The 27,656-nt window shown below is 42.0% G+C and overlaps 1 protein-coding gene and 1 long non-coding RNA gene across 2 annotated transcripts; both read left to right on the top strand.

Annotated features, from left to right (window-relative positions):
• The first annotated feature begins 768 nt into the window (after positions 1–768).
• Positions 769–16,235, top strand: LOC116727425 (uncharacterized). The gene is made up of 4 exons (XM_032574847.1): positions 769–1,166; positions 1,255–1,273; positions 9,948–10,159; positions 15,874–16,235. The coding sequence occupies exons 1-4, from the start codon at positions 769–771 to the stop codon at positions 16,217–16,219; spliced, it is 975 nt and encodes a 324-aa protein (XP_032430738.1). The 3' UTR covers positions 16,220–16,235.
• A 7,891-nt stretch (positions 16,236–24,126) lies between these two features.
• LOC116726827 (uncharacterized) lies at positions 24,127–25,115 on the top strand. Its single transcript, XR_004340675.1, has 4 exons — positions 24,127–24,284; positions 24,362–24,479; positions 24,711–24,775; positions 24,883–25,115. It is a non-coding gene; the product is annotated as an uncharacterized LOC116726827 (long non-coding RNA).
• Positions 25,116–27,656: the final 2,541 nt, after the last annotated feature.

The raw sequence follows: 27,656 nt of genomic DNA, 5'->3' as shown, positions 1-27,656 counted from the left end.
AGATACACCTGGATAAACTCAGGTATACAGCCAGTCTACAAATTACTCAGCTGCTCTTTATCAATTATTTCATATAAATGTATTGTTTACTTCATTTTTTCTACAGCGGGAGAAGTTGTGTCAAAAAAACGGAACAGACTAAATTTCAAAATTTTAGAAAAACTTTCTTTTTTTTTAACCGAAAATTTGTGGGGAAAAAACAACAACAAAAAAACCCCAGTCCACAAGCATCCTCATTCCAAACACGATCGCTTTCATTTTCATCACTTGGTTCATGTTCACATTACTTATTGACTGTATCGAAGAATATCAAATATATTTTGATTTTAACTGAAGATATGACATTATACAATATATAATATACGATGAAATTAAATGACTTAAATCTTATTGTACAGTCATGGCCAAATGTTTTGAGAATGATTCAAATGTTAATATTTACAAAGTCTACTGCTTCAGTTTTTATAACGGCAATTTGCATATACTCCAGAATGTTATAAAGAGTGATCAGCGTGACAGCAATTAATTGCAAAGTCAATATTTGCCTAGAAAATGAACTTTATCCCCCAAAACACATTTCAACTTCATTGCAGCCCTGCCTTAAAAGGACCAGCTAACATTGTTTCAGTGATTGCTCCATTAACACAGGTGTGGGTGGTGATGAGGACAGGGCTGGAGATCAATCTGTCATGATTAAGTAAGAATGACACCACTGGACACTTTAAAAAGAGGCTGGTGCTTGGCATCATTGTTTCTCTTCTGTGAACCATGGTTACCCCGAAAGAAACACGTGCAGTCATCATTGCACTGCACAAAAACGGCCTAACAGGAGAGAAAATCGCAGCTAGAAAGATTGCACCTCAGTCAACAATCTATCGCATCATCAAGAACTTCAAGGAGAGAGGTTCCATTGTTGCGAGAAAGGTTCCAGAGCGCCCAAGAAAGACCAGCAAGCGCCAGGACCGTCTCTTAAAAGTGTTTCAGCTGCGGGATCGGGCTACCAGCAGTGCAGAGCTTGCTCAGGAATGGCAGCAGGCAGGTGTGAGTGCATCTGCACGCACTGTGAGGCGGAGACTCTTGGAGCAAGGCCTGGTCTCAAGGAGGGCAGCAAAGAAGCCACTTCTCTCCAGGAAAAACATCAGGGACAGACTGATATTCTGCAAAAGGTACAGGGAGTGGACTGCTGAGGACTGGGGTAAAGTCATTTTCTCTGATGAATCCCCTTTCCGATTGTTTGGGACATCTGGAAAACAGCTTGTTCGGAGAAGACAAGGTGAGCGCTACCACCAGTCTTGTCTCATGCCAACTGTAAAGCATCCTGAAACCATTCATGTGTGGGGTTGCTTCTCAGCCAAGGGAGTCGGCTCTCTCACAGTCTTACCTAAAAACACAGCCATGAATAAAGAATGGCACCAGAATGTCCTCCGAGAGCAACTTCTCCCAACCGTCCAAGAGCAGTTTGGTGATGAACAATGGCTTTTCCAGCATGATGGAGCATCTTGCCATAAAGCAAAGGTGATATCTAACTGGCTCAGGGAACAAAACATAGAGATTTTGGGTCCATGGCCTGGAAACTCCCCTGATCTTAATCCCATTGAAAACTTGTGGTCAATCATCAAGAGACGGGTGGACAAACGAAAACCTAGGAATTCTGACAAAATGCAAGCATTGATTGTGCAAGAATGGACTGCTATCAGTCAGGATTTGGTCCAGAAATTGATTGAGAGCATGCCAGGGACAATTGCAGAGGTCCTGAAGAAGAGGGGTCAACACTGCAAATATTGACTTGCTGCATTAACTCATTCTAACTGTCATTAAAAGCTTTTGTTACTCATAATATGATTGCAATTGTATTTCTGTATGTGATGACAACATCTGACATACACACATGAAAACCAGAGGGCAGCAGATCATGTGAAAATATAATATTTGTGTCATTCTCAATACTTTTGGCCATGACTGTATAGACTAGACTATAGACTTTTTTTAAATCTATTTTTATTTCTGATTAGCTCTTTCCATGTTTCCTCATGTAGCAGAAGCTCCACGTCTTCTTACTAATTTATAAGATCAAAGGGATTCCTTCAAAACATGTATTTTACATAACAGTATAAAATCTTTTTGTAACTTCAGTATTCTAATGCATATTAGTTTTATTTGAAATAAATCTATTTTGTTTGTCTTTTGTGTCATTTTGATTTGAAACCCCAGTAATTATTGGCTTAACATTTAAATCTATTTATTTAGTAAATAACACAAAGAAATTCTGGTCGTTTCTTCTTCTCTGGCTTTACAAACCAGAGAAGAAACAAGCAAAAAAAAAAACAACAAAAAAACATTTCTACTTTTCATATCCATTTTTCTTTTAAATTACCAAAATTTGACATTTTAAAATAGTTTTTACTAAAAACCTCCACCGCTTTCTGGGTTTTTCATAGATCATGTAAAGGAATATTTTTGGAGAATCTCAACAGAAACCGGAGACATTTCAGCAGAATTAAAGCAGACTTTGAATCTTCAGCTAGCATGCAGCGTTAGCAGAGCGGCACGTCACACAGCCATGCAACCGCAGCAACAAAGCTGCAACAACACACTGCTGCAACTCCTACACACTCAGGGCAAAGCAGCGCGGGCCTGACGCTACATGGGAAGCTGTGTGTGTGTGTGTGTGTGTGTGTGTTGGGGGGCAGCAGGTATAAGCTCACCTTGAGCCCCCAAGTCTCCCGTTTCTCTCAAACTCGGTTGAGACTCTGAGGCGCCGTGAGAAGATTCACACGGGGAGTCAGAGGAGAAGAAAACAACAAAACAGATTGTGGATTGTGCACAACACAAATAATTTCTCATCAATTTCAGTGAATGGAAGAGAAAAGAAAAGAGAAATAAAGTGTGTGACGGAATACGTTAGCGACGGTGTGAGCCACCACCAACACGTCACTGAGCAGATGAAGCGGCCGGGTTTGCAGTCAGCGTTTGCTGCCTCAAGTTAACGTTAGCTTCCGAGTCTCAGTTTCTTACAATGTAATGTTATTTAATTGCATTTCACAAATTACTTCAGGAGCATAACGAGGTGCAAAGCGTTTGCTAGCATGAGCTATTTTCACAAAACCCTTCAAAGGTGAACGTTGAACGTGTTTGGAGATTTGAGGACATGAGCTAATTCAAGCGACACCGGTTTCCTTGACCGGTGGTTCCGTTTGGCAAGCAAAATAGCCGCTACAAACTCAGCCCCTACCTTCTCCGAAGCTTGACTTTGTTGGTTCAAACTAGCTTCAACCAGTCTGCATTTATACGTCAAATAAATGCTGCTTTTAATCCCGCTGGAAGTGACAGCTACTGCGTTCATGGGCAACGCACGTGGTGTTGTTTTCAACGGAAGTGACGTGAAAAGGCCCGGATGATGACCACCCGGTGACGAAAGACCCCGGATGCTTCTCCTACGTAGTCAGTCGAGAACGGCGGTGACGTCAAAATGCTAAGAGATATATTAATAGTAGCTCCATTATATAGCGGGCTGCACAGTGGCTCAGTCCGTAAGGTCGTTGCCTTGCAGTCGGAAGGTTGTGGGTTCGCTTCCCAGCCTTTCTGCATGGAGTTTGCATGTTCTCCCTGTGCATGCGTGGGTTTCCTCCGGGTACTCCGGTTTCCTCCCACATTCCAAAAACATGACAACAAGGTAAGAGTTCATTGGTCACTCCAAATTCTCCCTAGGTGTGAGTGTGTTCCCCTTAGATAGAAATGGATGAATGGAAAATAAATTTTTTTTTAATGATTTATGTTAATCGCCATATAGAGACCTAATAAATTCAGATGCTTTGACTCGCCAGTAAGTGCTTTGCTCTCCTCCCACAGAGCCTCCTTCTCAGTTTTTTGCCAGGTGACTGTTGAGGAGTTTGTCCATGGACAAACAGCAAATAGGAGCTTTGTTGGGGGTTTTTCTACGGCAAAATTAATAACAACGAATCAAAACTTATTCAGTTCTTTTTGCTTGATTTGAAAAATATGCACAATTTGATGAATCGTTTTTTTCCCATTGTGAAACCAACTTTTTTTTTTTAGCTAAGGCTAGGCTAACAGACATTAAGGGTGTGAGAAGCTTCTTACCACAAGAAGGATCGATCAGCGATTAGTGCGTCGTTAAGCGCATCATTCAAGAGCGCATTAGTACGCGGCTGGCGTGCAGCGCCAGCAAACAGCGAGGTGTGAACCGGAAGGAAAACATGATGTCTACCAGGTGAGGGCAAGTACACCCAAGTACACCTCTTTTTTTTTTTTTTTTTATTAAACAAACAGTATACAAAGACTCGTTGAGGTATACGAACATTGCAACATAGGTAGAAAAAATAAACAAAAAACAAGGGGCTAAGACTAAAGATAAGCACATAAACAGTAAGGCAAATGAATAATAATAGAGCAAGATTTTAAAACAAAAGAAAAGTAGAGATACTGGCAGTTACTTTTTTTGCAGAAATAGATTTCAAATGTTTCAATGAGGTGTAATACAATTTAAATTGGTTAAGAAAAAAATCAAAACAAGGTGTAGAACCTCTCCGTTTACAGCAGTGTATATGATATTTAACAAGCAAGAAGACAATATTTACCATGTCAGATATTTGACTATCAAGGCCATCAACATAGTATAATATGTGGGTGATGGTTATCTCTGGGATGTCTTCAATTTTAAGGGACAACCAGTTTTTAATGTCTCTCCATAGTTTAAAAAAAAAGGACAGGAAAAAAAGAGATGATTAAGGGATTCTTCTGGACATTCACAAAAGGCACAACATGTTCAATCAAATTTAAATCTTTTGTGCAAAAATTCAGCCACTGGGTAAAAATTGTGAGAGATTTTGAAGTGAGTTTCTTTAACCTTTGGTGAAATCGGCCATTTTACATCCGTGGAGAACGCCTTCTTTATAATAGACAGATTGGCTGTTGTCAAGATACTATTGTTGTAATCATTAAATAATTTAGATTTGAAGGCAGTCACAAGCATAACATTATTGCACTTTCTATCAGTCACACTATATTCTCCAATTTTCAATTTGGGTAAAGATGAAATAACATTTGAATATCTTAAGGTGTTTTGGATGAGATGGATCAGAGCTACAGGAATAGCTTTGCATACTTTTAGATATTCATTACAAGTACAGTTCAGATCAAATTTGTTGGTAAAATCTCTATGATCTAACAAAACACCATTACTATCCATTAAGTCAGTTACAAATAAAATACCTTTTTCATACCAGTCAGTTTTAAAAATAGATATTCTATTTATTAATATTGATCTGTTATTCCACACAACGGATCCATGTGGGGTAAAACTGTGGGTAAATATCATTTTCCAAAAAAGTAAAACTTGCTTGTGAAAATTAGACAGTGCAATATTAATCTTGGTTAATTCAAAATCACATTTAAGCAAGAAATCCAAGCCACCGAGCTTATTAAACATAGATTTAGGGATATGATACCACATTGAGTTGGAATGAGACAAATAGTTTTTCAGCCAATTTATTCTAAATGAACCAATCAGAGCCTCAAAATCCAAAGCTCTAATTCCTCCTTTATCATAATCTTTAATAAGATGACCAAAGACCCCAATGATGAAGGAAAACTTTGGACTTGGTGTTCCCTCGCCCGGACGCGGGTCACCGGGGCCCCACTCTGGAGCCAGGCCTGGAGGGGGGGCACGATGGCGAGCGTCTGGTGGCCGGGCTTTTACCCATGGAGCCCGGCCGGGCTCAGCCCGAAGAGGAAACATGGGCCCCCCCTCCCATGGGCCCACCACCCGTGGGAGGGGCCAAAGGGGTCGGGTGCAGTGTGGGATGGGTGGCAGCAGAGGGAGGGGACCCTGGCGGTCCGATCCTCGGTTGCAGAAACTGGCTCTTGGGACGTGGAATGTCACCTCTCTGGTGGGGAAGGAGCCGGAGCTAGTGCGTGAGGTCGAGAGGTTCCGGCTAGAAATAGTCGGTCTCACCTCGACGCACGGCTCTGGTTCTGGAACCAGTCTCCTTGAGAGGGGCTGGACATACTTCCACTCTGGAGTTGCCCAAGGTGAGAGGCGTCGGGCAGGAGTGGGCATACTTGTTGCTCCCCATCTCGGTGCCTGTACGTTGGGGTTTACCCCGGTGAACGAGAGGGTAGCATCCCTCCGCCTACGGGTGGGGGGACGGGTTCTGACTGTCGTTTGTGCTTACGGGCCGAACGACAGTTCAGATTACCCACCCTTTTTGGAGTCCTTAGAGGGGGTACTGGAGAGTGCTCCTCCTGGGGACTCCCTTGTTCTGCTGGGGGACTTCAACGCTCACGTGGGCAATGACAGTGAGACCTGGAGGGGCGTGGTTGGGAGGAACGGCCCGCCCGACCTGAACTCGAGCGGTGTTCTGTTGCTGGACTTCTGTGCTCGCCATGGATTGTCCATAACGAACACCATGTTCAAGCATAAGGGTGTCCATATGTGCACTTGGCACCAGGACACCCTAGGCCGCAGTTCGATGATCGACTTTGTCATCGTTTCATCGGATCTGCGGCCGTATGTCTTGGACACTCGGGTGAAGAGAGGTGCGGAGCTGTCCACTGACCACTACCTGGTGGTGAGTTGGCTCCGGTGGTGGGGGCGAAAGCCGGTCAGACCTGGCAGGCCCAAACGTGTTGTGAGGGTCTGCTGGGAACGTCTGGCGGAATCCCCTGTGAGACGGAGCTTTAACTCCCATCTCCGGCAAAACTTCGAACACGTCCCGGGGGAGGTGGGGGACATGGAGTCTGAGTGGACCGTGTTCCGTGCCTCCATTGTCGAGGCGGCCGATCGGAGCTGTGGCCGCAAGGTTGTCGGTGCCTGTCGCGGCGGCAACCCTCAAACCCGCTGGTGGACACCTTCGGTGAGGGATGCCGTCAGGCTGAAGAAGGAGTCCTATCGGGCCTTTTTGGCCTGTGGGACTCCGGAAGCAGCTGATGGGTACCGGCGGGCGAAGCGGCATGCGGCTCGGGCGGTTGCTGAGGCAAAAACCCGGGCGTGGGAGGAGTTTGGAGAGGCCATGGAGAAAGACTTCCGTACGGCTTCGAGGCGATTCTGGTCCACCATCCGGCGTCTCAGGGGGGGGAAGCGGTGCAGCACCAACACTGTTTATAGTGGGGATGGTGTGCTGCTGACCTCTACTCGGGACGTTGTGGGCCGGTGGGCAGAGTACTTCGAAGACCTCCTCAATCCCACCAACATGCCTTCCACTGAGGAAGCGGAGCCTGGGGACTCTGGGTTGGGCTCTCCAATCTCTGGGGGCGAGGTCGCCGAGGTGGTTAAAAAGCTCCTCGGTGGCAGGGCCCCGGGGGTGGATGAGATCCGCCCGGAGTTCCTTAAGGCTCTGGATGTTGTAGGGTTGTGTTGGTTGACGCGACTCTGCAATGTCGCATGGACATCGGGGGCAGTTCCCCTGGATTGGCAGACTGGGGTGGTGGTCCCCCTGTTCAAAAAGGGGGACCGGAGGGTGTGCTCCAATTATAGAGGGGTCACACTCTTAAGCCTCCCTGGCAAGGTCTATTCAGGGGTCCTGGAGAGGAGGGTCCGTCGGATAGTCGAACCTCGGATTCAGGAAGAGCAGTGTGGTTTTCGTCCTGGTCGTGGAACGCTGGACCAGCTCTACACCCTCGGCAGGGTCCTGGAGGGTGCATGGGAGTTCGCCCAACCAGTCTACATGTGTTTTGTGGACTTGGAGAAGGCGTTCGACCGTGTCCCTCAGGGAGCCCTGTGGGGGGTTCTCCGGGAGTATGGGGTACCGGGCCCTTTGATACGGGCTGTCAGGTCCCTGTATGACCGGTGTCAGAGTCTGGTCCGCATTGCCGGCAGTAAGTCGGGCTCGTTTCCGGTGAGAGTTGGACTCCGCCAGGGCTGCCCTTTGTCACCGATTCTGTTCATCACTTTCATGGACAGAATTTCTAGGCGCAGCCAAGGTGTTGAGGGGATCCGATTTGGTGGCCTTAGGATCTCATCTCTGCTTTTCGCAGACGATGTGGTCCTTTTGGCTTCATCAGATCGTGATCTGCAGCTCTCGCTGGAGCGGTTCGCAGCCGAGTGTGAAGCGGCCGGGATGGGGATCAGTGCCTCCAAATCCGAGGCCATGGTCTTGAGCCGGAAAAGGGTAGAGTGCCTTCTCCGGGTCAGGGGGGGTGTCCTGCCCCAAGTGGAGGAGTTTAAGTATCTCGGGATCTTGTTCACGAATGGGGGAAGAAGGGAGCGGGAGATCGACAGGCGGATTGGCGCAGCGTCTGCTGTCAAGCGGGCGCTGTACCGGTCCGTCGTGGTGAAGAGAGAGCTGAGCCAAAAAGCGAAGCTCTCGATTTACCGGTCGATCTACGTTCCCACCCTCATCTATGGTCATGAGCTTTGGGTCATGACCGAAAGAACGAGATCGCGGATACAAGCGGCCGAAATGGGTTTTCTCCGTAGGGTGGCTGGGCTCTCCCTTAGAGATAGGGTGAGAAGCTCAGTCATCCGGGAGGGACTCAGAGTAGAGCCGCTGCTCCTTCACATCGAGAGGAGCCAGTTGAGGTGGCTCGGGCATCTGGTCAGGATGCCTCCTGGACGCCTCCCTGGTGAGGTGTTCCGGGCACGTCCCACCGGGAGGAGGCCCCGGGGAAGACCCAGGACACGCTGGAGGGACTATGTCTCTCGGCTGGCCTGGGAACGCCTCGGGATTCCCCCGGAGGAGCTAGAAGAAGTGGCTGGGGAGAGGGAAGTCTGGGCCTCCCTTCTGAAGCTGCTACCCCCGCGACCCGACCTCGGATAAGCGGAAGAAGATGGATGGATGGATGGATTTAATAAGATGAGATCGTCTTAAATAGTGAGTTTTGTTCCTCCAGATAAATTGAAAGATTATTGAATTGGCTTTCTTAATATTCTTGTCAGAGATAAAAGCAGAATGGCATGGATAAATTAACTTGGACACTCCTTCAGCTTTGGACAGAAGAGTTCGTCCAAAAATAGTCAGATCTCTAGTTAACCAAAGACTCAAGGATCTCTTCATGCCATCCAAGCAACTTCCAATGTTTTCCTCCTCTCTTCTAATAGTATTTTTTGAAATCAGTATTCCCAGATATTTAACTTCAGACTTAACTGTAATGGAAGCAATAGACGTCTCAGAGCTGGAATGGATCGGCAGAAGTTCACATTTATCAATATTGAGAGACAGACCAGATGCGCCGGAAAACATTAAAATAGATTTTAGCGCAATGTCTACCATAGTTTTGTCTCTTAGAAAAATTGTTGTATCATCCGCAAATTGACTTATCTTGAATTCCTTATCAAAAATTTTGATACCGTGCAAATTAGAATTGTTCATAATTAGTAAGGTAAGCATTTGAGTAGTTAATATAAATAATTTAGGTGAAATTGGGCAGCCCTGCCTGATTCCTCTTGACATAGAGAAACTAGGGGTCAAACTCGTTCCCAGGGAAACTGAGCTACTTATATCGGTATAAAATAATCTAATTATATTACAAATTTTTTCCCCAAAGCCAAAATATATTAATGTTTTTATTATAAAGCAGTGTTCCAGTGAGTCAAAAGCCTTAAAGAAATCCAGGAATAAAATAAAACTGTCACTATCAATAAAGCTACGATAATCAATCATATCAAAAATCAGTCTAGTGTGATGATGGATATTTCTTCCCTTTAAAAACGCTGATTGGCATTCATTAATAATCGTTCCTAATCCACTGTTTAAGCGATTGGCATAAACAAAAGCTAAAATTTTATAATCTGTACATAAAAGAGTGATGGGTCTCCAATTGTTTAGTGATAAAGGATCTTTGTTGGCTTTGGGGATCAGAGTAATCAGACCTCGTTTCATGGTGGGAGAGAGACTATTGTTTGAAATGCATTCCAGCAGGGCCTCAAATAATAGTTTTCGTAAATCTTTCCAAAAGAAAGTATAAAATTCAGTGGTTAACCCATCTAGGCCTGGAGATTTACCCTTTGCCATTTGTTGTATTGCTACGTCCTTGCTGCAGCGAGGTGTACTTGGGTGTACTTGCCCTCACCTGGTAGACATCATGTTTTCCTTCCGGTTCACACCTCGCTGTTTGCTGGCGCTGCACGCCAGCCGCGTACTAATGCGCTCTTGAATGATGCGCTTAACGACGCACTAATCGCTGATCGATCCTTCTTGTGGTAAGAAGCTTCTCACACCCTTAATGTCTGTTAGCCTAGCCTTAGCTAAAAAAAAAAAGTTGGTTTCACAATGGGAAAAAAACGATTCATCAAATTGTGCATATTTTTCAAATCAAGCAAAAAGAACTGAATAAGTTTTGATTTGTTGTTATTAATTTTGCCGTAGAAAAACCCCCAACAAAGCTCCTATTTGCTGTTTGTCCATGGACAAACTCCTCAACAGTCACCTGGCAAAAAACTGAGAAGGAGGCTCTGTGGGAGGAGAGCAAAGCACTTACTGGCGAGTCAAAGCATCTGAATTTATTAGGTCTCTATATGGCGATTAACATAAATCATTAAAAAAAAATTTATTTTCCATTCATCCATTTCTATCTAAGGGGAACACACTCACACCTAGGGAGAATTTGGAGTGACCAATGAACTCTTACCTTGTTGTCATGTTTTTGGAATGTGGGAGGAAACCGGAGTACCCGGAGGAAACCCACGCATGCACAGGGAGAACATGCAAACTCCATGCAGAAAGGCTGGGAAGCGAACCCACAACCTTCCGACTGCAAGGCAACGACCTTACGGACTGAGCCACTGTGCAGCCCGCTATATAATGGAGCTACTATTAATATATCTCTTAGCATTTTGACGTCACCGCCGTTCTCGACTGACTACGTAGGAGAAGCATCCGGGGTCTTTCGTCACCGGGTGGTCATCATCCGGGCCTTTTCACGTCACTTCCGTTGAAAACAACACCACGTGCGTTGCCCATGAACGCAGTAGCTGTCACTTCCAGCGGGATTAAAAGCAGCATTTATTTGACGTATAAATGCAGACTGGTTGAAGCTAGTTTGAACCAACAAAGTCAAGCTTCGGAGAAGGTAGGGGCTGAGTTTGTAGCGGCTATTTTGCTTGCCAAACGGAACCACCGGTCAAGGAAACCGGTGTCGCTTGAATTAGCTCATGTCCTCAAATCTCCAAACACGTTCAACGTTCACCTTTGAAGGGTTTTGTGAAAATAGCTCATGCTAGCAAACGCTTTGCACCTCGTTATGCTCCTGAAGTAATTTGTGAAATGCAATTAAATAACATTACATTGTAAGAAACTGAGACTTGGAAGCTAACGTTAACTTGAGGCAGCAAACGCTGACTGCAAACCCGGCCGCTTCATCTGCTCAGTGACGTGTTGGTGGTGGCTCACACCGTCGCTAACGTATTCCGTCACACACTTTATTTCTCTTTTCTTTTCTCTTCCATTCACTGAAATTGATGAGAAATGATTTGTGTTGTGCACAATCCACAATCTGTTTTGTTGTTTTCTTCTCCCCTGACTCCCCGTGTGAATCTTCTCACGGCGCCTCAGAGTCTCAACCGAGTTTGAGAGAAACGGGAGACTTGAGGGCTCAAGGTGAGCTTATACCTGCTGCCCCCCAACACACACACACACACACACACACACACACACACACACACACACACACACACACACACACCGCTTCCCATGTAGCGTCAGGCCCGCGCTGCTTTGCCCTGAGTGTGTAGGAGTTGCAGCAGTGTGTTGTTGCAGCTTTGTTGCTGCGGTTGCATGGCTGTGTGACGTGCCGCTCTGCTAACGCTGCATGCTAGCTGAAGATTCAAAGTCTGCTTTAATTCTGCTGAAATGTCTCCGGTTCCTGTTGAGATTCTCCAAAAATATTCCTTTACACGATCTATGAAAAACCCAGAAAGCGGTGGAGGTTTTTAGGAAAAACTATTTTAAAATGTCAAATTTTGGTAATTTAAAAGAAAAATGGATATGAAAAGTAGAAATGTTTTGTTTTTGTTTTTGTTTGTTTCTTCTCTGGTTTGTAAAGCCAGAGAAGAAGAAACGACCAGAATTTCTTTGTGTTATTTACTAAATAAATAGATTTAAATGTTAAGCCAATAATTACTGGGGTTTCAAATCAAAATGACACAAAAGACAAACAAAATAGATTTATTTCAAATAAAACTAATATGCATTAGAATACTGAAGTTACAAAAAGATTTTATACTGTTATGTAAAATACATGTTTTGAAGGAATCCCTTTGATCTTATAAATTAGTAAGAAGACGTGGAGCTTCTGCTACATGAGGAAACATGGAAAGAGCTAATCAGAAATAAAAATAGATTTAAAAAAGTTTGACTGCTTTAAAGTCAGTCAATATTTTTTTATTGATTATTGAGGAATGTTATAAATAGTTTAGTTACTTTGAAATTCTTACATTATCTTTTGAGATGCTGTTGTCATTTCCTATCAGAAATAAGTTTTTAATCTCCAATTGTCAGGTATGAAGATGTTTATGTTAGTGATGGGTAAATGAGGCGTCATGTATCGTTTTGACCCATAGCATAACTGTATTGATACCGCGTCAATACTGTGTCACTGAATACTGACACCTGCTGGACATTAAAAATCCCTACAGGCAACGCAGTTCACAGACTGATTTGATGACCTAGTCTATACAGTCATGGCCAAAAGTATTGAGAATGACACAAATATTATATTTTCACATGATCTGCTGCCCTCTGGTTTTCATGTGTGTATGTCAGATGTTGTCATCACATACAGAAATACAATTGCAATCATATTATGAGTAACAAAAGCTTTTAATGACAGTTAGAATGAGTTAATGCAGCAAGTCAATATTTGCAGTGTTGACCCCTCTTCTTCAGGACCTCTGCAATTCTCCCTGGCATGCTCTCAATCAATTTCTGGACCAAATCCTGACTGATAGCAGTCCATTCTTGCACAATCAATGCCTGCATTTTGTCAGAATTCCTAGGTTTTCGTTTGTCCACCCGTCTCTTGATGATTGACCACAAGTTTTCAATGGGATTAAGATCAGGGGAGTTTCCAGGCCATGGACCCAAAATCTCTATGTTTTGTTCCCTGAGCCAGTTAGATATCACCTTTGCTTTGTGGCAAGGTGCTCCATCATGCTGGAAAAGCCATTGTTCATCACCAAACTGCTCTTGGACTGTTGGGAGAAGTTGCTCTCGGAGGACATTCTGGTACCATTCTTTATTCATGGCTGTGTTTTTAGGTAAGACTGTGAGAGAGCCGACTCCCTTGGCTGAGAAGCAACCCCACACATGAATGGTTTCAGGATGCTTTACAGTTGGCACGAGACAAGACTGGTGGTAGCGCTCACCTTGTCTTCTCCGAACAAGCTGTTTTCCAGATGTCCCAAACAATCGGAAAGGGGATTCATCAGAGAAAATGACTTTACCCCAGTCCTCAGCAGTCCACTCCCTGTACCTTTTGCAGAATATCAGTCTGTCCCTGATGTTTTTCCTGGAGAGAAGTGGCTTCTTTGCTGCCCTCCTTGAGACCAGGCCTTGCTCCAAGAGTCTCCGCCTCACAGTGCGTGCAGATGCACTCACACCTGCCTGCTGCCATTCCTGAGCAAGCTCTGCACTGCTGGTAGCCCGATCCCGCAGCTGAAACACTTTTAAGAGACGGTCCTGGCGCTTGCTGGTCTTTCTTGGGCGCCCTGGAACCGTTCTTGCAACAATGGAACCTCTCTCCTTGAAGTTCTTGATGATGCGATAGATTGTTGACTGAGGTGCAATCTTTCTAGCTGTGATTCTCTTTCCTGTTAGGCCATTTTTGTGCAGTGCAATGATGACTGCACGTGTTTCTTTCGGGGTAACCATGGTTCACAGAAGAGAAACAATGATGCCAAGCACCAGCCTCTTTTTAAAGTGTCCAGTGGTGTCATTCTTACTTAATCATGACAGATTGATCTCCAACCCTGTCCTCATCACCACCCACACCTGTGTTAATGGAGCAATCACTGAAACAATGTTAGCTGGTCCTTTTAAGGCAGGGCTGCAATGAAGTTGAAATGTGTTTTGGGGGATAAAGTTCATTTTCTAGGCAAATATTGACTTTGCAATTAATTGCTGTCACGCTGATCACTCTTTATAACATTCTGGAGTATATGCAAATTGCCGTTATAAAAACTGAAGCAGTAGACTTTGTAAATATTAACATTTGAATCATTCTCAAAACATTTGGCCATGACTGTACAATAAGATTTAAGTCATTTAATTTCATCGTATATTATATATTGTATAATGTCATATCTTCAGTTAAAATCAAAATATATTTGATATTCTTCGATACAGTCAATAAGTAATGTGAACATGAACCAAGTGATGAAAATGAAAGCGATCGTGTTTGGAATGAGGATGCTTGTGGACTGGGGTTTTTTGTTGTTGTTTTTTCCCCACAAATTTTCGGTTAAAAAAAAAAAAGTTTTTCTAAAATTTTGAAATTTAGTCTGTTCCGTTTTTTTGACACAACTTCTCCTGCTGTAGAAAAAATGAAGTAAACAATACATTTATATGAAATAATTGATAAAAAGCAGCTGAGTAATTTGTAGACTGGCTGTATACCTGAGTTTATCCAGGTGTATCTGTGACTTCATTCTGATGCCCTATGCCTCAGCATTGAGGAGGTGAATTTATTTAAATAAAACAGATTTTAGTGACACTGTATATTGTTCACATAACTTACATTTTTTCTTTTATATTTTGTACGCAGATCTTTATGGATGTGTTTTGCTGGAAATGTCTTTTTTGTATTTATTTATAGCTGGATTGTCTTTATTTCCCTTTTTTCTGCCTAAAGATTTTTATTTATGGAGGGTAAATTAAGAATAAAATTATGAAATGTATAATATCAGAGGAGAAACATGCAAAACTTAACCTGCAGAACATAATATGAAAGTAAACTAAGAGTCGGTTTCAGCTGAATTTGGATTCGGATAGATCGAGTAGAAACTGAAAAGAACCGGATGAAACAACTACGAAGTGAGAACCAATACCTTATTTTCTGACGTAAGATTAAAATGGCCCCAAACTACGAAACCTTTCGTTTGCCTTGAGGCTCCATTGTTGACGCTGTACCGTAAAAGATCAAGAATTATTTTGGCAAATGCATCCCGTTGACAGATTGGCTTCCATATATAAACAGTTTGGCGCACCAGTGTCATTTGGAAACAGTTCCTGTATCGGTCACGTGACTTGCTGAAAACAATACGCGCACCGACGCTGATTTTGGTCTATGAGCTTGACACATGCGCCGACGCATCGGTGTTACCGGACCCATCACTAGTTTATGTTTCAAACATCTTATCGACAGTTAAAGAACTTTTTAAAAATTTATTTATGTACAGTGAATCAAATCTTAATGTTGCAGTGATATTCTGGGTTTTTCAGAGATGGCTTCAGTCTGTTTTACTTTCTTTTACTTCCCCTTTCTCAGTTTGGAAGTCACAGACAAAATGTAGTAAAAGTAACGAGTAAATATGGTAATAGATTATTTAAAACTGTTTTTTATTATTATTAAAACAAGATTTAACTTTACCGTTAAACTGGAATAAAAGACAAGTTGGTTTCACAAGCAAATAATAAAAAAAGCTGTAATGACTGTTTACTACATTTTGTCTAGTTAAAGGCTCCACAGCTTTGTGCTGCAACCTAAATGTGACATAAAGATAAACTGAGCTCAGAGCGGCTCAGGTCACAGTAAGAAAAACTTCAGCTTTATTAGACTTTATAGTTTCATTCACCTCCGCCCCTAAAAGAAACAAAAAGTCACTTCTGTGAAAGATTTGTTGCAAACAATCCCAGCAGGATTTTAATTTATTCTTAGCCAATCTAAGCCAAGCTCTCCTCCGTGTCTTTCTCCCCACAGTCGCCATGTACCTGGGGATCAGAAAGGGGAAATTAAAGACGGTAAGCCCCGCTCCCTCAGATTCACTTGGAATATGAGAACCACCAGCTCCATGGAGCCCTGCGACATCATGAGGGAGATCCGCAAGGTGCTCGACGCCAACAACTGCGACTACGAACAGCAAGAGAGTTTCCTGCTCCTCTGCGTCCATGGCGACGGGCGGGCCGAGAACCTGGTCCGGTGGGAGATGGAGGTCTGCGAGCTCCCCCGTCTCTCCCTGAACGGCGTCCGCTTCAAAAGGATATCCGGGTCGTCCATCGCTTTCAAGAACATTGCTTCCAAAATAGCCAACGACTTAAAACTATGAACAAAAGGACTTAAAAGATAAGTTAAAAAAAAATCTAAATCAAATCTATATTCAGAGGTATTTAAGCTGTACAATCATCCAAGTAGCAGTTTCCAAATGTCTCCTTTTTGTCCCCTGGGGCAACCGGGTTCCCGCGGGCACCGTGTTGGTGACCCCTGTTTTGGATCAATAAAGTATTTTTGAATTGAATTTTGAATTTGAATTTTTCTTCCAAACCATGCTTTACGACAGAGAGAAGTTTTCCCCATTTGAAGGTCCGAAACTGACATAGTTAATAATGAAAGCAGAAATTTAATGTCACATCAGTCGTGTAAGTTTCAAAAATGTCATTGTGAACTTAGACTGGTTGGCCAGTAGGTGGCAGCATACGGAGTGATGAACAAGACAACGCGACACTTGCATTACCTGCATTATTTGTAGTCCGATTTCTCTGACGCACCAGTGCGTGCGTTCGTCAATGATAGTCATGGAAACGACGTTAGCGTTCTCAAGCCTATAAATGACGCTGACCTTCTGAGTTCTTTCCCCTTTGCGACGGGACTTTTGAGAGAGACGCCTGAAGGAGCCTTTACAGCCTCGGAAGGTTTGAGTTTGTTGAAAAGTCTGCTGTGCAAAACTTGTTAAAGAAGCACTTGCTGAAATACGCACTTGCTGAAGAAGCCCGTGGATAAGAAACCTGCGAAAGACGGTTCCTGGCCAGGAGAAGCACCAACAGGGTGACCAGCTGGAAGGTTAAAATCGTTCTTTTATTTTTTAATAAACGAAAGCAAGTTATTACTAAGACATTAGTGACTTGTTTAGTTTATTTTGTGTGTGTGTGTGTTTTAAAGAAATACTGACTGCTGTAGAAAAAAAAAGACAAGTAGCATTCTTTGCTAGCATAGATCGTTCTTAACTAATGAGGCTTTTTCTTAACTGAATTTCGCTGGAAATGTCAGGAATGTTAAACTGTGGTGTAGTGATTTAATAAATATATGTATTTTACTTAATTATAGTCAAATTAGTTAAATTAACGTAAAATTTCTGGAAAATTAGCATGGGTTTTGACCGTTATTTTTTGAAAAATGCCATGACAAACACTCAGTTTCCATGGATACACTAAGTGAAATACGTTAAATATTTAACATTATTTTTAAAACACATTCAAAAAAATTGTATTTACCTTTATAATAGTCTATACTGTAATTGTTTAATTTCATTATTTTTTCAAGAAAGGGACATGTTGATCTGTTTTTTATTATTGTTATTATTTTTAGCATAGCCAGGAAACATGAATTGATTTGAAAAAACAAAAATGATGATATTTAATCTAAGAGTATCAGGTTTGATGACTTTGGTGGCCAATTCTTTGAAATTTTGATGACTTCTTTAAAGCATATAGCTTTAATAGGTCTCTTGCATTTGTGGGGTGAAACAAATTTGTGAGTTAATTTAAATTGTTTTGTGACTTTTGTGTTAGCTTATTGACATTTGTGGATAAATGTCTGGGATATGAACACTAGTGTTTGAGAAAAATTGTTATGCTGGTTTGAAGAAAAACAAACAATAAGATTTCTGTCCAATTCTTGGCCTTTACTTTTGTTTTTTGTGTTTTTGAAAAATGCCCTGACAAACATACTTGGTTTCCATGGTAATCACATCAGACTAGCGGTTTATTAGGACACTCGAAGACGCTTTACATAAAATTTCCATTCATGCACACGTTCACACACTGATGATATTAAGCCAATGGATTGTAGCCACAGATGTTATATCGTGCCAGCAATAAACTCCAGCTAAAGGTGGGAGAAGTGTCTTGCTCAAGGACACAACGACAGAGGCGGACCATTGCAGGGCAAACTCCTACCACTGTTGCCCCAGTAATAAGCATTATAAGTGTGTGTTTGTGTTTGTTAATGATAAAACATTAGTAGGCAATGAATCGTGTATAGACATACAGTAGTTATCATCAATTAAAGCTGATTTTAACAAAGAAAATAATGATTTCTTTGTAAAAAAAAAAACAAATCAGCTTTGATGACTTTGGTGTCCAATTTTTGGTAAACTGGATGGTTCTTTGTTCATTTAAAAAAAAAAAAGCCCAGAAAAACATTTAGTTTCCATGGATACCTTGGTGATATTATTTAAAATGACTTCAATAAAAAATTAAGAAACACTTTTCAAACATGTGCCTCCTCCTATCTAATGATAGACTTTAATATATGCGTTTAGTTTTATTACATGGGTGAACTGATTTTAAAAGAATAAAAAAACATTATTTGAGTTGGTTAAAGTCAGCTTTGATGACTTTGGTGTTCAGTTTTTGGAAATTACAACTCTCTGTCTAGGAAAATATAATTTGCATTTTTGGGGTGCAACTTATTTGTGAGTTAATTGAATTTGTTTTGTGATTTATATGCTAGTTATTTGAAATTCTGGAAAATGTCAGTAATGCTGACTGGAGTTGTTTTGGTTTGAAAAAAGTTTTGGAACCAGCTTTTTGAAAAATGTTTGTAGTCTCCATGGATACATTGAATAAATAACACACAACTTTATTCTTAGAAAAAATCTTTAAAGAACAATCAATGTGTACCTGTTGATTTCACAAAGTAACTCAATTATTTAGTTTATTGTAATTACTCAAGACCAGAAAAAACAGTGTTTTGCTCCATTGCATTTTAGTGACGTATCATTTTCAGAAGTTACTTGAATGTTAAAATTCATTAGAAAAACATTGATCTCGGTTTCAGTTAGTCTGGTTGTGATTAATTCGTTAGTTAACATTTTTTGGTGAGAATGTGGGGATTTAACACTGCTTATCTGGTTTAAATAGTTACTTCTGGTTTTAGAAGATTGGTTTTGATTTATTCAGATCTTTGGAATGAGAGTCAGTGTCTGGTCCAGGTTTCAGAAAATGCCTCAAAAATACATTTGGTCTCCTTGGATACGTTGCTTGAAATAAAATCTTAATACTTGAATATTAGAAAAGTTTTTAGATATGTATTTCTCCTGGATTATCTCTAAGTAGTTTAGATTTAAACTTATTATTGTTTCATTTTATTTTTCTAAGAAAGAGGAGTTTTGAATAATTAGTGGTTTACGAAATGCTGTGTTGGTCCTTTGCATGTTTGGCAGCTGTAATATATTTTCACGCTGATTACGTTTTCAGAAAGAGTCGGCAATATTAATAGTGGTGTGGTGATTGGAAAACATTTTATTTTAGTTTGAGAGAATTACTTTTAGAGAATCCATTGTTGATGTATTTTGTCTCCATGGAGATGGTAATATTGAAAGAAGCATTTGGAGAAAAATTATTGTGTGAACATTCATCTGAGTTTCTTGCTGGGTTGTGTGCAGCCATGATCTTCAGACTGATGTAATGAATTTCATAACATTACCTTCAACCATAACTGAGCCATTTGGAGTAATATTAACATGTGATAATAAGACTTTGAGGCATCATGCACACATAAGGGATGCAGATTATTATTTGAATTATTTTGTCTGGCTTATCTCCAGACAAAATATAATGGCCATTTTAACACTGGATATGGATTTCTAAACCAAATAAACAGTTTTATTTTTGTAGGAGGGAGCCCCTGGAAACGGAGGAAAGGCCACTTATGTCGGCCTGTTTATTTAGATTCTTAATTCCCGTCTTTATTGTATAATCAAATACAATGGCATAGCAATAATATTGTTAATTAAATATATTCAAGAAAAACAAACACATTCACAAACCTGGGTTATTGTATTGTTGGGATTTTAGTTCCCTCAAAACATTGCTTTGGACTTTTGTGAAGGTCTAGATCCTGAATAATAGCTTTTTTTGCTTTGTTTTTTCCTTTGCAGCTCAGACCATGGCGCTTCCAGCAGATGGATCCCCAAAGTTGGAGGGACTTCCAGACAATGGTAAGGAACACGGTAAGGTGTGGTCAAATGAAACCGACATGGTTTCTGAAGACTACGGAGAGGGGTTGAGGTGTAGTTCACCTCCGCAGTCTGTGGACTGTGCTACCAGCTCCAGTGGTAGCAGTACTACTAGCTCCAGCGGTAGCTCTACTACCACCTCCAGTGAAGATGAGGTAGGTAATGCCTGTACTATCAGCTCCAGTGGTAGCTCTACTACTAGCTCCAGTGGTAGCTCTACTACTAGCTCCAGCGGTAGCTCTACTACCAGCTCCAGTGAAGACGAGGCTAATAATGAAGACCAGGATGATTTTAATTCCAGACTTCGGGTTGTCCAGGTCCTTGCACCAAACATTAAATTCCTGTGGGGCATAGGAGTGCTTGAACAGTCATTGAAACATCTCAATTCGAAGCTTGATCAGCTGAGCTCCGCTGTGGACCGTGGCAGTGCTGCGTTGCTGCACTCTGAGATTCTTGAGATTCTTCCCCCAAATTTCAAATACATAAAAGACATTGGGGTAGCTGAGAAGCCTGAAGAAGACACGGCTCCTTGTACTTCACTTGAATTCACGTCTGGACTTGACAAAGAGGAAGAGCCCATTTTGCGTCCAGAGAACTCCAGACCTATTGGTACCTCGCAACACCATCAGGTAGGTTTGGAAGAGGACGGGGCTTCTTTGACTTCTGGCCGCGCCAGGAGCATTACACAGAAGGTGGATGCTGCGAAGGAGGACGACCCACCATTAAAGCTTAGTTCTGGTACAGTGCTTCCTTCCAGCTTTAAATTCACACTTGGACTTGACAAACCAGAAGAGCCCATTTTGCGTCCAGAGGACTCCATTCCTATCAGTGCCTCGCCACAACCTCTGGCAGGTTGGAGAAATTTAGTGACTTTTTGCCGCGCCATTAGAATTCCAAAGAAGGTGGATGCTGCGAAGGAGGACAACCCACCATTAAAGCTTAGTTTTGGTACAGTGCTTCCTTCCAGCTTTGACAAACAGGAAGAGCCCATTTTGCGTCCAGAGAACTCCAGACCTATTGGTACCTCTCAACACCATCAGGTAGGTTTGGAAGAGGACGGGGCTTCTTTGACTTCTGGCCGCACCAGGAGCATTACACAGAAGGTGGATGCTGCGAAGGAGGACGACCCACCATTAAAGCTTAGTTCTGGTACAGTGCTTCCTTCCAGCTTTGACAAACCGGAAGAGCCCATTTTGCGTCCAGAGGACTCAATTCCTATCAGTGCCTCGCCACAACCTCTGGCAGGCTGGAGAAATTTAGTGACTTTTTGCCGCGCCATTAGAATTCCAAAGAAGGTGGATGCTGCGAAGGAAGATGACACACCATTAAAGCCTAGCGATCAGGTAGGTTTGAAAGAGGACGTGACTCATGCGACATCTGTGACTGGCATAAACGGAAAGAGGACAAAGGACAGTGATGCTGAAGAGCAGCCCCCAGGAAAGAGGACCAGGGACACTGTTGCTAAAGAGGAGCCCCCAGCCAAGAGGAGTAAGGACACTCTTGCTGAAAAGGAGCTCCCTGCCAAGAAGACCAGGGACAGTGTTACTGAAGTGAAACTCCCAGCCAAGAGGACCAGGAATAGTGATGATGCTAGACAGGAGCCCTCTGTCAAGAAGACCAGGGAGAATCAAACTGAAGATGTGCTCCCCTCCAAGAGGACCAGGGACAGTGTTGCTGAAGAGGAGCCCCCAGCCAAGAGGACTAGAGACACTGTTGCTGAAGAGGAGCCCCCAGCCAAGAGGACTAGAGACACTGTTGCTGAAGAGGAGCCCCCAGCCAAAGAGGACTAGAGACACTGGTGCTGAAGAGGAGCTCCCAGCCAAGACGGCACAGTGGTATAATGAAGATCCCATTTGGGGCGAGGTCCTTCAAAGTATCGGCAGAAGGATGGCATGGAGATATGGTAAAGAATGGGAGGACGAGCCCATTCCATCAACCCCTCTGTTCATTCCATACCGAAAGACAGACCATGAAGATCCTATTCTGTTATCCCCTGTCCTCAGTCCCTCACCAAGGACAGCGTGTGAGGATCCTGGTCTGTCATCCCCTGTCCTCAGTCCCTCGTATAGAATGGCGCGTAAACTTCCTGTTTTGTTATCCCCTATCCACAGTCCCTCACCAAGGACAGCGTGTGAGGATCCTGGTCTGTCATCCCCTGTCCTCAGTCCCTCGTATAGAATGGCGCGTAAACTTCCTGTGTTGTTATCCCCTATCCACAGTCCCTCACCAAGGACGTCGTGTGGGGATCCTGGTCTGTCATCCCCCGTCCTCAGTCCCTCGTATAGAATGCCACGTAAACGTCCTGTTTTGTCATCCCCTGTCCTCAGTCCCTTACGAGGGACGATGCAAGAGGATCCTTTTCTCTCATCCGCTGACGTCAGTCCCTCACCATCGGCGCACTGTGAAGATCCCGTTTTGTCACCCCGCGTTTTCAGTCCTTCACCATCAACACACCGTGAAAATCCAACTTTGTCATCCCCTGACTTCCGTTTCCGGATGGAGACTGAAAAGGACATAGAAGAGGAACCGACACCTTCAACATCTGGTGGAACTACAGCAAGAGTGAGTTCCAGACACGTGTGGTTTAGACCTCGCTACGTTTCAAGTGACTCTGATTAGATTGGGATCCGTAAAAACTGAGGACCTATGTGGGAAGTCACATTAGGACATATCATCATTTCTCTGTTTTTTTTGTTTTGTTTTATTAAAGCCAATGGATTTCTAGCAAGCCTGTGGAAGCCTTAGGTAGCGCCTTGCACCGGGGCTTTTCTTTATCCCGCTGCTAGATGTAGCATTTTAGATGTTGAGGATTCTGGAAGGACTGAGGAAGCCTTAGGTAGCGCCTTGCACCGGAGTTTTCTTCGTCTTTGTGTCTTCCTCTCATCTTCCCCATGTTTCAGGGTGAAATAGCGGTTCTTCCCCAAGCGGTGCTCTCCGATATAGTAAATTATTCTATTCTGTTCCTCCACTAATCCACTCTCCAAGGTTTTAATCTTTCAGGTTTTAGCTGCTCATCGCTGGATCCTTTCGTCGTCGTCCATGTGGTTCCTGTCCTTCTGGACCCCTTGTTTTTCACACGGCTTGTAAGTTTTTCCACATTCACATGATACTGCTTGCCTCCTGCTGGTGGTGGGGACCATCAGCTTTACTAAATAAAAATAGAAATAGAAGTTATTAGTAATTTACAAAGTGCTCAACCACATAGAGTTAAAATTTACATTAAGTAAGGAATGCTTGCCTGACAATACGTTGTATCAGAAACCAAATTAAAGCATCAGGACAGTAAGAAATTAGAAGATAAAGGAGAACATAGACAGAATTTATGATTGAAGGATTTAATTAAGAGCTTTTATTCAGAGAGACACTAGAGAACAGGATCAGAGGAAAGGAAATGGAGAGCATGTGGAGTAAAGTTTTATGTAGATAAACTATTAATCTCATGAAACAAATAGTTTATATGGCCAATAGCATGTTCATGTGTTACAACACAGAAAAGTCACAAAAGAAGAATAGACATTTAAAAAATACCCGACCCAAGTTCAGACTTCTCAGATTTCTGATTCTCTGATCATCCCAGGTTGGATCTCCTCCGCCTGTAATCCTCCACCTTCAGCACCACCAGTCAGGTGGAGGAAGATAAGAGAACCCAGTTGACAAAAAAAGTAAGAAAACTTATTTTTATTTTAAATGTGGATGAAATTGAGCTCAAATTTCAAAATTGTTCTTCCTTCTGTGAACCTATATTCTATTTGTTAACCCTGTTGTCTTTTCTCTGGATTTCATTTCTACATCAACTCATGTCACGTGACATGAGTTGACCAACAATTAAAGCAGAAGACCAGCTCCGCCTGTAATCCTCCACCTTCAACACCACCAGTCAGGTGGAGGAAGATAAAAGAATCCAGTTGACAAAAAAAGTAAGAACATTTACTTTTACACAACATGACTAATCATTTTAAATATAGCTGCAGAGAGCTGAGCTGAAAGTTAGAAACTGTTGCTGTCTGCTGTCCATGCATATTTTCCTCCTTAACTTTATCTTCTCTCTTTATTTCATTTCTCTGTGAACTCATGTGATGACTGGAGTTGACCAACAACTAAAGCAGAAGACCAGCTCCACCTACTGATCTACTGGTTGTAACAGCTTGTGGGAAAGGTGAGGACATGATGATGACTTTGATCATTTCGACAGAGATTAAGGAATGTGTGTCTGATCATGTGATGATTCGCCAGCATCACTGGACCAATCAGGAGAGAGAGAACAGAGAGGACTGAGGACTAAAACGAAAATACTCTGCCTGCCAAAAAAGGCAGACGATCCAGTGGCCCCAGGTTTACACACCATCTGTTGGTACTAAATAAATTTTTTACAACCTTAACTTTTCAGCCATTCTATAGTTGAGATTATTTTCTTAATTATTCAAGAATTGAAACCTTGATTTTCCTTCCTGTTAGATCATATAAGCAAAAAAATAAACAAATTTTAACGTGCAAAAAGTTTATTTACAGTGAGCAGCGCTAAAACACTTTTATACATACAGTGCAGTAAACAATTCTCATTAAATTCCCCCCGTTGTGACAGGTTTGAGGCAGACCGACCGCTGGGGAGATGGACCTCAGCTGGCACCATTACTCTGGATGTAACAGGTAGGTGAGCAGAAACTGAAGCTGCTGAGACATCTCAGAAAAGTTTCAGCATTTAATGACGTGCGTTCGACTCTGCGTTTCTCAAATTTGTTCTTCTGTTTCCTTAGCTGGACTCTCCTGTCAATTAAAACATCAATGACTCGAGAAGCGGACAGCGAGGTTTCTGGTGCCTGGCTGGAGACGAGATTCTGATTATTCAAGAGCCAAAACAAAACGTCAGAATAAATAGTTAGAAGGCAGATTTGTTTTCTATTTGTTATTGTTTTCATTATTAATGCTCCATAACACAAAATTCATCAGTGCTGTAACTCTTGAGTTGAATAAAATGTTCTTCTTTCAATCTGTTATTTCTGGAGTCTTTTTATTTTAACCATAATCATTTTTGGAAACGTTATATATTAAAGGAAGGTCCACATTTTTAATAGAACTTCATAACTGATCAAAGCACAAACTGGAGAACAGGTTTAAAAGAAATGTATTTTTAGTGTGAATTCATTTGTAGTTACATAAATACAAAATTCACATCTTAAAAACAAACACAAGCCAGTCACACTGAAGAAGTTTCCTGATGTTGACCTTCGACCCTTAGCTTCAACTAATTCAGTGAAATAGATAGAAATGTTACCCAGAGAACCCTCTTTTTCCTCATGGACCCATAACCAATGAAACAAACTGGAAGAACTGGAAGCTGAACCAGTTGGTGGATCAAGTCGGTCAACTTCAAGTAGCCAACACCGATCGCCTTTGAAGCTTCACAGCTCTGACTCTGACTTATGAAAACCTTTCCTCCAGTTTGAGCCGAGACTGTGGAAGGTTGTTTTTTTTTACGGCCTGCTGCTTCTTCAGTTGCTGTGAACCAGAGTGACAAACAGGAGGAGTGAGCAGAGAGAGACGGCGCCAGTCAGGACGGCTTTCACCAGCAACACCGTCCAGCTGCCCGGCATGACGACATGAGACGGACATTACCGGCAAAATAATCTATTACAATAAGAGTTTGGCTGAAATATTTTTGCAACGACTGAGAAATATGAAAAAAAAAACCCGAAAAAAAACAAAACAAAAAACAACCAAGCTTAATCATAAAGTGATTAAGTCTGGTTCTTTGTTGACCGCTACACAGTGGTCAACAAAGAACCAAGACAGAAGCTACAAACCTTTAAGTCACCATGCCGAGTTATGAAACAAAAGGAAAAGCCATAAAGCCATGCAGTACATGAATCTTTTTGATTTTAGTCTTTTTTTTCCAGTTTTCCTAAACGATAAACCTAACAGTTAACATTTGATGATGATGTTGTTTTGAGACCATTTTCAACTAATAATATGAATAGGCGATATGTCCAGGGTCAGCAGCCCTCATGACCCAACTATAGGGATAATTCATGATAATTAATGGATGGATAAATGTGCTCTTAATGTAATGTACATTTGTCTCCAAAATATTGATTTGATTCATGTTTTATTACTTTTGTTTGAGATAGATTGGGTGTAAGGATAGATAAATACATCTATCTATATAATGTTTCCTTATTGTTGCTTATTCTAGATTGTTTGTTACTAATATAATTTCAAATAAAGATTTAATACAGATTTGAAAATAAAAAAGTGACTTACCACGTGACAGACATACCACGTGACATATCACGTTTTGTAGCCATTTCTTTACTATTTAATTTGTATTTTTAATGTTGAAAGTGTTCTTGGGTGTTTTAAAAGGCGTTGGCAAATAAAATACGTTATTATTAGTATAATTATTATAACACGGTCGGTACAGGAAATAGTGTCACTAGCGCCCCCTTCATTTCCGGAATGAAATAGTCACATTTCCATATAAGGTATGAGACTGACAGTGGTCCGTCCCCGCCCCTTTCTGTTTGCTGCAGCGAGGTGTACTTGGCATAATGACCAATTTTTTTTCAAAAATCTGACATTTTCTAATATATATATATATATATATATATATATATATATATATATATATATATATATATATATACTGCATCTAGACTATCACATTAAGTTTACTACAATTCCCAGTAAATGTGCAGATAGTGTGGGTAATGTAACATGAGACACAGGACTAGCAGAGGCGTCATTTAGCACAGTGTTAGCTTATGGTAAATGACAAATCATGTTCCTGCCGAACAACAATACAAAACGAGACGTCACTATGTACTTACATCTCCATCATCTGCAGATTTGTGAAGAACAGTCCAAGTCTTTTGGTAAATCCTACCTGGTTTTCCGGTAGTTGTCAGAGCAGAGGACACCTGACCTCCCTAGACTAGAGTGATTTGCAAAACCAAAACTTTCTCTGGCAACATCGCAGAGACATTGCCATCAAAAATAAAATGAAGCTACGCATCTCTGTTGCCAGCGACTGGGAGGAAATGCATGAGCTCCATGCTCTGTACTGCAGCACATCGCGAAACATTTTCATATTCCAGGAGCCATTGTGCAGCGGGAAGTGGGTGGAGCTCCACTTGGGTTGCCAGGTGAGGGGTTGGGCACGTCTGGGGTTGGTAGGCAACAAAATTGTGACGCAACAATTTAGAGGTTTTTGAAACGGGTCTTTTTGCGGACACCAGCAGAACATCTACTTATTCTGAAAAAACAGCTTTTTTGTTGTTGTTGCTCTTGGGACTGTCTCTAGAAGCAGGAGATACAAATATGGTCGTACAGATACATGCAAAAAAGTGAATTTTGCAAGTTGTGCATGCAAAATTATTTGTACAACGACGTCCTCTAGTGGACAGTAAAGGAACAGGATGGACAACTCGGTATGAAACAAACCTGTTTTCCCTGTAAGGCGCCTTGAGATCATGTTTGTTGTGAAGCGACAATATAAGGATAAAACTACAGAATATTTGCTCGAGTGTCTTGA

Source organism: Xiphophorus hellerii, chromosome 10 (assembly GCF_003331165.1).
Source record: "Xiphophorus hellerii strain 12219 chromosome 10, Xiphophorus_hellerii-4.1, whole genome shotgun sequence".
Classification (NCBI taxonomy): Eukaryota; Metazoa; Chordata; class Actinopteri; order Cyprinodontiformes; family Poeciliidae; genus Xiphophorus; species Xiphophorus hellerii.
This window is presented reverse-complemented; position numbering and strand designations above follow the sequence as displayed.